The sequence below is a fragment of the Macrobrachium rosenbergii genome, chromosome 47 (assembly GCF_040412425.1).
Source record: "Macrobrachium rosenbergii isolate ZJJX-2024 chromosome 47, ASM4041242v1, whole genome shotgun sequence".
Lineage (NCBI taxonomy): Eukaryota > Metazoa > Arthropoda > Malacostraca > Decapoda > Palaemonidae > Macrobrachium > Macrobrachium rosenbergii.
The window spans coordinates 16861036-16873283 of NC_089787.1; the positions used below are offsets into that span (position 1 = coordinate 16861036).

General features: G+C 37.9%; 2 protein-coding genes across 2 annotated transcripts; one reads left to right on the plus strand and one right to left on the minus strand.

Moving 5' to 3' along the window:
* Positions 1-5421: 5421 nt before the first annotated feature.
* LOC136830873 (myosin-I heavy chain-like) lies at positions 5422-5995 on the plus strand. The gene is made up of 2 exons (XM_067090844.1): positions 5422-5511; positions 5615-5995. Exons 1-2 carry the CDS (start codon positions 5422-5424, stop codon positions 5993-5995), a joined length of 471 nt encoding a protein of 156 aa, XP_066946945.1.
* A 211-nt stretch (positions 5996-6206) lies between these two features.
* Positions 6207-10535, minus strand: LOC136830554 (uncharacterized). The gene is made up of 4 exons (XM_067090067.1): positions 10395-10535; positions 7864-8007; positions 7106-7302; positions 6207-6413 (listed from the first exon to the last, which is right to left on the minus strand). Exons 2-4 carry the CDS (start codon positions 8005-8007, stop codon positions 6278-6280), a joined length of 477 nt encoding a protein of 158 aa, XP_066946168.1. The 5' UTR covers positions 10395-10535; the 3' UTR covers positions 6207-6277.
* Positions 10536-12248: the final 1713 nt, after the last annotated feature.

A 12248-nucleotide genomic window follows, 5' to 3' on the forward strand; every position in this document is an offset into this window, starting at 1 on the left:
TTAATGAGTTTCTTGTTGATTCCCTTTCATACTGGGATGATTTTTGTGACAAATTCCTAGTTCGATCTGTAGGCATCACTAAAGGCTGTTTGCTGCGTTCCCTCGGCACTCAGATGCACCCACTCTTTAGCCTCTTACTTGACCTCCGTTCCCCTTCCTCCCTTCAACGTTGCTGTCCAACCACTCTACTCCCTCTTGTCACTGTCTGAAACGCTGGATGGCTGAAAATGCCTCAGTGCTTGCTTTATAACATTTCATATATACATAAGAAAACCTAGTGCTTTGATTATATAGCTCTTTTGACTAAAATGCCATTTGATTGTAGTTTGGAATATCGATGTGAAAGCAAATGATTTCCTATCCTTGACTTTGGGAACATGAGAAATACATGTTCATGTAAATGTCTGGTCAAGAACTCTCCAAGACTTCAAGGGAAAACACCTCTGTACCTATTCATGTGTAAATATTTCTGCCTTGTATATAATTACTTTGGTTATTTTAAGCAACTGGAGAAAATGAACCGTATTACTTTGGAATTTAAATTAGAATATACACAAACTTGTGTATCGCACAGTTCCTTTCTTGCCTTAAACAAGCGATCATACGTATGTTGGCATCTGGTGGTGTGTACGATCGATTTATAAAGCAACCTTACAGCAGTCTGGTTGCTGTTTACAACAGAAACGGCACGAGGAGAGGGAGAATTCATGAGATAAATGTTACTCTCTTAGTATGAAAAGTACACATTACGCCAAGGCGTGCAGAGCAATGCATAAACACAAGCATTTCCTTAACAGATGGAAAACTTCCTCGAAACTCAAAACTTTATCTAAAGTTATATAACCTTCTCCGGTTTTCCAACTGCAACTACATCACGACGGCTAATTGATACCCAACCTGTTTATCGACAACCCCCTTTTTTTTTTTCAAGCGAAAGTTTCGGTTCATCACCACTGAATACTGTAGATTAAGTGTGTTTTTCTCTAACATGACTTTCTCCGAGGGGCTGGTTTCAGTGGCATAGATTAACTCGCCCACTTTTTATTCCTGCTTAATTCCTCGACTGTTGAGTGCACGAGTTTGCCCGCTACAGGAAATACACAAAGATGGGAAGACAAGTTACTGACGTGTGTCCCAGTTCTGGTTCTAACTTGGTGCACATCGAATACACGTCAGGTTAATAACAAGACAAGATGGTTATATATACAGTATAAAATACGAGGTGACTGACTCGAAATCGGCGGAGAATGAATCATGCTGTAGCGAAAAGATAACTTTCGAAGTTAACGATGAGAGAGGTTGCGAGAAATCTCAAAACTGCGAAATACAAGTTTCAGTTCTGTTAAACTGCTGCTGTTCAGCGCCTGGGAGAAAATTGGTTAGAAATCTAGTTAAGGTTTCTCAACTTCTATTATTTTTATAAAACAGATTTTCATACCTCAATTCTCGAGGAATCTCTGTGTCTTGGCGTCTGGAAATAGGGAGTTGAAGATTGACCAAAGGCCCAGAAACGTACGGCCTAGAAAAATAATCATTTAGATTTTACCTGATAGGCCTATAGGCAACATATAGGCATGCTGAATTATACATTCACTATATTAAATGGTTCGCTATAATAAAAAAAGGTTATGCTTTCTTATATTTTTTGTGAATTCCTCTGATCTGATGAAGCCTACTGTGCTACAATTACTTTCCTCGTGGCTAATTTAAAAGAAGTCACAAACCGTCTGTGAGTGAGTCTACAATCTATTGGTTTGATAGAACTCGGATATCCAGACTAAGCTTCAGACCTCCTTCAACAGCGCCTTACAACGCTTGTGATAATAATGCTCTTAATCTATTGGTTTCCCTTTGTGCGTTACGACACTTTCAAATGAGAACACACTACTTAAAGGTGTCCTACGAATACACAGGTGTGGTGACACCAGGAACATAATACCAGATAAAGATCCGAACATATTGAATGGAATATAAAACTTAGGCCAAAGGCCCAGCACTGGGACTTATCAGGTCATTCAGCGCTGAAAGAGAAATTGTGAGTTAAAAGGCTTAAAAATTGTAACAGGAGGAAACCCTCGCAGTTACACCATGAAACAATTATTAGGAGAGGGTGGAAAGTAAGATGAAAGAGAATATGAACGGATGTGTAGTAACAGGAATGAAAGGGGTTGCAGCTAAGGGCCCGAGGGTCGCTGCAAAGAACTTAACGTAATGCCTACAGTGCACCGCGTCAGGGGCACTGATGACACTAACCTCCTGCGGAGAAAGCTCAGAGCATATAACCTTAAAAGTAGGGAAGTCGAGAGGAACAATTCAGCTAGACAGGTGTCTCCCTTTGAGGAAGAATGATCGGACGTTTATGACCCCATAGTAATGAAAGGAGGTTCGGGGGGAATTGGGTAAAAGGGGGATGAAGGGATAATTCGCCTCAAGCAGCCAGTGTTCTTTATAAGGCCGCGTAAAAACTGACAAGTACAGAAGGCTTCAGAGCGCGTGCTACTTCGCACAAAGGAAGTAAAATCATCGTGAAATTTACTTTCATAAAGATGAAAATACGATTGATGATTTCTAAGTGATGTTTTGTTAGGTCGCATGTGGAGGGTAATTTTAAATATTGAACGAGATCCAGGAAACGGTTTGACTTCAATAACTTGTTTCACGCCCTAACCGTATTATTATTCTTATTCTTATTTATTATTATTATTATTATTATTATTATTATTATTATTATTATTATTATTATTATAGTAGTTTAACCAGACCACTGATCTGACCTTCAGCTCTCATAGGGCTGGCCCGAAAAATTAGATTAAAATACCAGGTCGAGGCTTGAGGCCAAGCACTAAGACCCAATAGGTCATTCACCGTATTGTAAGAAGTATTGACGAAGACACACCACCACCGGACTTATCTGATTATACAATCACATAGTTATACAACAGGTGTTATAAAATGTTTATACAGCATTGTTTAACACTACCAACGAAATTGTCAGACAATAAACCCAACCATAGTTCAGTTTCTCTCTCCCATCATATCAAAGTAGTGAATTTATGGGTGCGCAACCATATCTACCACTGATACAAAGACCATCAGGCAAGAGAAATTTCCATCTTGGAATAAAAAAATAAAATAGTGATGAACTGGATATATTTGTTCCTTTATACATCGGGTTGTCTATTTTTCCCCAAACCTTCCGTATCATATCAATGACTATCATAATTGCCCCTATGAACTTATATTTATAGGTCTTGAAATAAATTGATGGATTATGTAAATCGAAAGCGTATTTCCATTCAAATAATGTTCTGAATTGATCCCAAATATCTATTATGAACTAAAATTGGACTTCGGCGAACGCCTGCCACACCTGTATATGATTGTTACCATTGCTATTTTTATTACCCTGTTACTATACTAGTTTTCTATTTATTTAACAACGACCCATTTCACTTGTTATATGAACCATTATTCGTATATCATTAACATATTGTCTACAGTGAGCATTGGCATGCCAACAGCTCGACCATTCACGTCCGTCGTTCCAAGACGAATATGCTTTCATTGCGGTGTTTACCATACCATTTTCACAAAAGCGTAAGGGTAGGGGGTAAAGGAATTCTTTGAGGCACCTGTACCAATAACAACCCAATTGTTTTTACCAAGAGCAAATTAATTATACCTCTTGGCCTTTATTTGGCTATAATTTTTTAGGGTTTGGATCTTGAGTAAGACACTATACTCTAATATACCTTCGTATTAAGAATCCTCCCAGACACAATGGCATTCGCCCAGACACACTGTAATCGGGTTTCGGCTCCAATGTTTTGTATCTAGTGTTCAAACCTTCTCAGGCAAAATTTACAAAGCACCTGAAAGTGCCTGCACAAATTATCAGGCCCGTACTATACAAACTCTACTGTACATGCAAAAACCTTGTTCTCAACTACGCAGCAAGCAACCAGTGGCGCGTTCTACTGAATGCTACAGTGACCAAGTTCATTTACCGAACACATGCAGGATACGTCCGAAATCAAGCCTTGACTAATGCAATCACGAGGAACCCTCAATTTTTTTTCTTTTCTGGGGGGCGGGTGGCTGTAAAATAAACTTATTTCTACTATAACTTCGACACTACGCACGTTTTCTTCAGTATTTAGCTCCGTCCACATGACCAAACTTTGTCTGCAGACAAAAGCGAGAAATATGTCCGTTCCAGACTCGCCACTTCAGTTTGCCGTGGACATGGCCTGGCCGAAATGTATTTAGAGCGCTTTAAACTACAAACTAGTCTTAAGCAGTGGCCGAGCCCTTTCTAAAAAGGTAAAATGCTGTGCCTCTATTGCTCATTTATAGATGTAGGGTGAAAATAATTTACACAAACCACCATTCTAACCGTACTTAAGCATTCACAAAAACCTCACTGACGACTTTTGCATTAAGCAGAGTAAGCACTTTATGTTGAAAGAACGCCTGATCAAAACATACGGACTCCCAGAAATTAAAATAACCTGCAATTACCTTAAAATATCCAGCAATTACCTTAAAATATCCTGCAATTACCTTAAAATTTCCTGCAATTACCTTAAAATATCTAGCAAATAACTAGCAATTACCTTCAAATATCCTGCAAATATCTTAAGCAGACAAGAAAAATATTAAAATAAAAATTTCCTTAGTTCGTAATTCTTATGAATATGGATCACAAAACTCCAGTATGACAAGTGGGTTAAGTTACTCTAAAAAAAAAAATTGTCGTAAAATTGTCGTAAACATAACTTACAGTTCAAGTATCTTATGCCACGGCATTCAGCAGCCACGCCGGGTTCAAATCCAGTTTACTCGGGAAACCACAGCAATTATGCCACGGCCTGCCAAGGTGGTTAGTTCATTGTAGGCCATCCTCCAATTGAAGCACAGAGGAACTGCTTATCGCAATTCACAATGCATCAAAATTCTCACAACCGGAAAATTACATCTTTAGACTAGGCTACACTCAACTCAGAGGAACACTTTGTTAACTGATTGGGATCACTTTATAAATGGATTGGGACCATGTCAGTCATTAAGTCACCCAGACTTCAGGAAATCCTAATTCTCACTATTGATTTAAGGATGGGTTCCTTGTCAACAATTAAGTCACGTGTACTAAAAAATCCTGTTTTAATGCTAAACACTTAATTACACAGCTTATTACACTGTTTTCGTAAGCGTTACTAGATGCAGTCTTTGTACTTCAGGTTTATTCCTCGTAGTTCCACACCAAACACTACTGGCCTTCAACTAAATTTGAACTAAAACAGTCTTAATCTCAGATTCCCGTATAGCCTAGCATTTCTCGTTCAATGGGTCATTGAGACCGGTTTCGTAACCAGCTTATAAGGCGGTAGTTACAGTAATAGCCTGTCCTCACTAGCGGCCATGCTCGACGGGCACTTCCAGCTGTTTAGATTTTCTCTCGCTTCTGAAGCAGTGTTACCAGACAATCGCATCGTTCTGGCTCCATACTCGGTTGGTATGTATAGCGGAACGGGTTATGGGAACGGTGTTTGCCCGTCGGGCAGTGCCCGATAGTGTGGACAGGCTTTAGGCAACATCACCCAACCTCCTCCAGCGTTTCTCAACATCACCCAACCTCCTCCAGCGTTTCCCAACCTCCTCCAGCGTTTTCAACATCACCCAACCTCCTCCACCACCCAACCTCCTCCAGCGTTTCTCAACACCACCCAACCTCCTCCAGCGTTTCTCAACACCACCCAACCTCCTCCAGCGTTTCTCAACACCACCCAACCTCCTCCAGCGTTTCTCAACACCACCCAACCTCCTCCAGCGTTTCTCAACCTTCTCCAGCGTTTCTCAACACCACCCAACCTCCCCAACCTCAACACCACCCAACCTCCCCAGCGTTTCTCAGCGTTTCTCAACACCACCCAACCTCCTCCAGCGTTTCTCAACACCACCCAACCTCCTCCAGCGTTTCTCAACACCAATATAAGCCTTAGAAAGCACTTTGGTTGCTCTAGAAACTCAAAAGCTCTAGTTTTGCTTTTAGTCCTGAATAACCTAAATGCAAGAAAACTTTACATGTACTTTGTATTAATGACAATTATTTCATATACTGAAAGAATGATTCCAAGATGTCACAAGTCAACCCTTTATTTAGAATACTCATACAGCCATCAGAGGTTCAAGAAGCTAGTGAAAAGTATAAATCCTACATTTTTATTTACAAGAGCTTACAATGCTTCACACTTTAGATTAATGCACCAAGACTCCTTTAAAAGGGGCACCTGCATCTGATGAAGTTCCCCCTTCTTGTAAGAATAGGAAGTCTCCTGGGGTTGCCACAGCAGTACCTGTAGCCTTGGTAGTTTATGTATAGTGGTCCTCGACAAATGTAGTTTATGCCATACCTGGAAATTCAGAAACTCAAATTAGTCCAGTTCAGCAGTAGATATTTAAATGATCTAACCACGCTGCAATTCAATTAGTAAATCATAGCACTGGAATTCATGGAACTTATTGAGAGTGTTTCTGATGAGTGGAATCTACTTTACAGATTTAAAAGTCAAATTTATGGATTCAGTGAAAATAGGCAGTGGAATTCAATTTGACAATTTACAACAATTTCATGGGTTCAGTTAGTGAAACCAACTCTGGAATTCAATTTGAATATTTGAAACAGTTCCGTGGCTTCAATTACAGTGAAGGTCAATTTAGATTTAATTACGTGGGGGTGCAAAGTTAAAGATTGATTCATAAATTACATGGAAGTATAACATTTTAGAATTTTGAAACTTAATAGTTCCAAAGCAATTCAATTTGAGTATTTTAAAGTTACGTGACTTCAATTACAGTGAAGGTCAATTCAGTTTTTAATTACGTGGGGGTTAGAGTTAAATATTCATAAATTACATGTTAGTAACATTTTAGAATTGTGAAACTTTTTAGTGGAAGTTACTTCCAAAGCAACTTAAATCTGATTAAAGTTTACACTAATTTATGAAAGTTACCACACTAACTGGCTCAACCTTTCAAACCTTTCTGATTATTAGTTCAGGTTACCACAAAATTAGATGTCATTAGAACTATAAGACCTGCTCACCTTGTCCTAAAGCACCTGGCATAACCAAGCAAAGATGGTTGGTCCAGTTTCATATCAGCCACTGTGCTACTAAAGTGTTCAGGCATATCGCTGTAAGCGTTCATAAGCGAGTGGCACAGGTCATCTGAGAGTATCATTGGGTCATTGGCATCCTGCAAGGCTTCCTCTGTGCCGTCAGCAGTAGTCACGTTAACGTCCTGGAAGGGGAAGGGAAATACACCATTAAGACTCACCAGTAACAGTTCACTCAAGAATTTACTATCACTGACCTTAAATCCTTAAATTTACACCTTTTTAATGTAACTTTAAAACCTTTGCAACTAAATATTAAACTTTTAACGCCAATTAAAGACTAACACTTACATATTCGGTATAAAACTGAGGCTCCTAGTAAGCACATTTTTGCTCAGAACATTCATAAATCAACTATCCAACAGCTACCCACTTATAAATTAAATATGAAACCAGGGCCCTAGTAAGCACATTTTTTTGCTCAGAACTTGCATAAATCAACTATCCAACAGCTACCCACTTACAAATACAATATGAAACTGGGGCCCTAGTAAGCCCACTTTCCCTCAGAACTTTCAAAAACCAACTCTCCAACAGCTACCCACTAACAAAGTCATGATGAAACCGGGGCCCTAGTAAGCACATTTTTGCTCAGAACTTACATAAATCAACTGTCCAACAGCTACCCATTTAAAATTAAATATGAAACTGGGGCCCTAGTAAGCACATCTGTGCTCAGAACTTACATAAACCAGCTCTCCAACAGCTACCCAGTCCCCGGCATCATCGTCATTGGGCTCAAGACTATCGTGGACTGTCTTCGTTCCCTGATCAGGCATTCCCATCGCAAGGCCAAGGATCAACGAAAACACCACAACCTTCACAATCATCTGTGGGGAAAGAAATAATCTTAAATTTAGGAATCTTTAGAAATTATTATTTGAACCATCTTCCACCTCAACAAACCAAGCTTAAGCAGACTTGCTAGAAAATCTGACTTTCGCAATTTTAGAGAAAAAACATTGAATTTCATACCAATTAGAGAGCAACAAACTATTCATTAGAAAGCACAACCGCTCTATTCATCTAACACTTAATTTTTTCGTATATTTCAATTAAATGGCAAACTGCTTCAGTAACCTTCCACATAACGCAGTTTGATATTCTGTAGGTTTACAAAACCCTCGCCAGATTTCAGTCTTTGCTATAAAGCTCTTAATTATAAACTATATTCGCAAGCTAGTAAATCTTCGATTTGTTATAAGGCTTAAAAAGTACAAAAATACTTTAAAGCCTACTGACGTTTTTGTAGCGTTTTCCTAGCTAGCAATCCAAAGATGAATATTTTAAAACATGCATCCAAGTCTACCTGTCATCCTCAGAACCATGATTCATCAAAATCAGGGTTTACTTTCACTTCTTAGAAGACTATTTGACGAAGGACAAAATCTAAAATTGTCATTTCATTACCACAGTTACAATTTCATTACCCCAAAATAGGGGAGGGGAAAATTTAAGTATTGTTCTAGTTGGTTTCTTAAACCAAAAAAAGGGGGGAGGGATTTCTTGTCAATGTTTAGAAGGACTGCATTTCTGAAAGATCCTAGAATTTACCTTCAGAATGTTGCATTATTAGATTACTTATTCTTCCTATACGCGCACTACGATAAATTCTTATTCTAAGATTCAGGATAATTAAAATTTTTTGGACCCCTTCTAATCCAAAAACCATTACCAGTCCAATGGAAATTACGCAAACGAGCCTTGTACTAAGCCTAACAAGCGTCCTTCCTGAGCAGGAGAGGTTATGATAAGTCTACATCAATCGCGACAAACAGCAGTTAAAAGTATCATTTTGAAAATTTTAGTAGAATCTTGTTTCAGGATCATTTTCCACAGCTTATGCAAGTTAAGAATTACTTGCATCTACAAATGATCCAAGTTCAGATAAGAGTATTTCATGTTCACATTTCAGTAAACTCAATGTTTCAAGAATATTTTCCACAGCTTAAGTTTATAATTACTTCCTCTACATACGATCAAAGTAAAATAGTATGCTATCACTAGGTATGACTCAGACTACGGATTATGACTAGTAATTAAAATACTTTGTCTAATGCTTTGTCTAATGTTTGGTTATATTAAAACTACGCAAGCTTTATGAAATTTTAAGTCTCTAGCTCTTAAGCTAAAATGGATAGTTAAACTAGTCACAGTCAATATTCGAGAACTCAGATAGCCGTTTATCAACTTAAATGTTTACCTAAAAACCCACAAAAAACCTACAAACCTACGATAAAAACAATCTAAATGACTAACCATCTGTCAAACTGTAGCGGAAACAAAAGTTCAACAACGGCTAAACATACAGCTCCAATAACTACCACCATACGAGACAACTGGAAGCTCACAGGCAATTCCATTCTCCATTGCACAGCATTACGTTAGAATAGCTTAACATTTACAATTATAGCCTATAAATTGATATAAAATACTTAGAAAATTGTCAAAACTGACTAATGAAAAATCCCATAAAATAGCTTCTCGAAGTAGTTTTCCCCATTAACAAGATCCTGGCAGAATAAAAGTTCAAAGCAAAATCCAGAAAATACTCAAACAGAAAAATGTTGACTTTGAAACAGATGTATAGTACATCAGCCTAACCGGTCAAATACCCTAAGCAATAAATCGTTTCAGTGATTAACACTATAGCTTAGACACTATAAACTCTTAAGTTTCCTTAAAAGTTTAACACTATAAAAACTACGTTCCCCCGATTTAGAGCTTCCTTAGAGGCTTAACGCTATAGCTGAACTATACGTTGTTCCCCCGATTTAAAGCTTCCTTAAAAGCGCGGGACATAATAGGGCAAGTATACGGAACGTCCATTCATCCTAAACACCGTTAACTTGTCACAAACCACAACCACATAAAGACTAGTGAAAAGCACAGAACTCCTAGAAACTTAACTTGCAATGAAACAAGTACCAATCTGGAGAAAATTTAAGTTAAAAGATCAAAATGAACTAACAACAGATTAAACTTTAGCATCCACATTGTTCAAAATATAAAGTCAGTGACCTCAAAATAACAAAAGCTTCCAAACCTGGACCTTAATTAGTCAACCAAGTAAAACCCTTAAACCTATAATCAAACAGCTTTATTACGCCGATTAGCTACATCTACATCACGTTCGTTCCTAAAACAGTATAAAACAAAAACCAGCAACCAAAAAATTTAACTTCACCAAGAACGTAAAAGCAGCATTGAAAATTACCTTCAGTTCCTTCTTATGCACAAAAGTCACGACCGAAAACACAAAGATTTTTCACCGGCCGTACACTTGTTATCACGAGACCACTAATAGCGAAAGCCTCTCACCCAAAAACCTTGACTCCGTCTTTAGAGCGAATCTGGCATGCCGCTGAAGCAAGGATTCCAAAGAGCAAATGTTTACCGAGTCTTGACTCGTGCTGCCATCTGTGAATCGCCCGCGACAGTAGGAACTAAACACTGCGATGACTGACCTATACATGACTACTGAAGTTATGCCCTTGATTTGATTTATATATTATATATATATATATATATATATATATATATATATATATATATATATATATATATATATATATATATATATATTAATCATACCACCGTGACATTTTATATACACAAACGTTAAGCTATAAATGCCGTTTAATATCCAGTTCGCCCTTCTTTGGGAATAGCACCAAAGGGGGGATCCTAATTGAGAAATGATTAGGTACCTGGAAGACTCAAACGCGAGGCAGTACGTATCAAAGACTTTCAGGTACCGAATAATTAATTTATCAGTCATAATTCCCTTCGGTGATATTTCGGAAAAGTGAATTGGATATTAAACGGTATATATATATATATATTTATATATATATATATATATTATATATATATATACATATATACATATATATATATATATATATATATATATATATATATATATATATATATATATATATATATATATAGAAATATCGATACACAATTACACAATGAAAACCGCGTTATGGAAATCTGAGGGTTTTATCAAGGTAAACTATTTGGAAAAGGGTAAACCAATAACGGAGAGCATTATACGCCAGAACTATGCTAGTGAAAAATGCCAGTCAAGATGAAACAAAGAAAAAAGCTATGAGCAGGCGTGGTGTGGCTCCAGCCCTCTCAGAGTAGGTGGCAGTAGATGATGCGGCCATCTGTGGCTTTGAATTGCTGCCCTCTGCCCCCAACCCACTTTACTTGACATCACCTGCCTTACAGCCCGTTTCCTAAAAACAAACTCCACTTTGTGGTCATTATTTTATTAGCAATATTACTAGCTATGCTGTTGTGGACTATTTAAAGGCCCAGAATGTAATCTTTCTTCACTCAGGGACCGTAACATGAACATCCTTAGACCAAGTGCATTAATGTCAAGGTGGAGTAGACAGTGTCAAGAGCATTAGCTGGCAACTTGTTTCTGATATCTGCAAGCTAATTCTGGACTGGATGGCGTATCTGAATATAGTGTGAGAGCTGCTTTTCTCCTGTGAAGGTTTCTAGGCGGGACGGAAAACGTTTTGAATGATCGGCTCATCCAGATTTGCCTGAGAATGAACATGATCAGACATAGTACAAGTTGATTTGCTGAAATTTTAGTACAAAAAATAGTACGAACATTATTATTCTCTTAATATTCTCAAATGTCCGCTGGTATAGTGGTTAGTGTCGTGGCATACCACTCAGATGTAGCAGGTTCGCGTCTCCCCCAAGGCGATGAAAAATCACTGGCTCTGTATGATGATCAATTGCTGCTGCAGTGTGGGGTCTGCGGTGGGAGGTTGAAACCAACATTCTTTGGAAGCTTGAATTTCAAGTCAGTGACCCCTTTGGTGTGCTTGTTCCGTGTGAGTAGGTTTCAGCTACTGAAATAATAATAATAATAATAATAATAATAATAATAATAATAATAATAATAATAATAATAATAATAACAATAACAATATAACGTTTACTGTAAGAAAGGTCTCTTTCAGAATCGCATGAGAAGAATTCCTTCTCTTTTGGGCTCCTATAGTATAGAATGGGCCATTATATTAGTGGTGCTTCG

What these genes read in the sequence shown, in the direction of transcription:
- LOC136830873 (XM_067090844.1), top strand. Translation starts at nt 5,422, where the DNA reads ATGCTCGACGGGCACTTCCAGCTGTTTAGATTTTCTCTCGCTTCTGAA. An exon ending in TCGTTCTGGCTCCATACTCG is followed by an intron (nt 5,512 to 5,614) that starts GTTGGTATGTAT and finishes AACCTCCTCCAG; the next exon opens with CGTTTCTCAACATCACCCAA.
- LOC136830554 (XM_067090067.1), bottom strand. Translation starts at nt 8,007, where the DNA reads ATGATTGTGAAGGTTGTGGTGTTTTCGTTGATCCTTGGCCTTGCGATG. An exon ending in CTGTTGGAGAGCTGGTTTAT is followed by an intron (nt 7,303 to 7,863) that starts GTAAGTTCTGAG and finishes TTCCCCTTCCAG; the next exon opens with GACGTTAACGTGACTACTGC. An exon ending in GCCAGGTGCTTTAGGACAAG is followed by an intron (nt 6,414 to 7,105) that starts GTGAGCAGGTCT and finishes CTGAATTTCCAG; the next exon opens with GTATGGCATAAACTACATTT.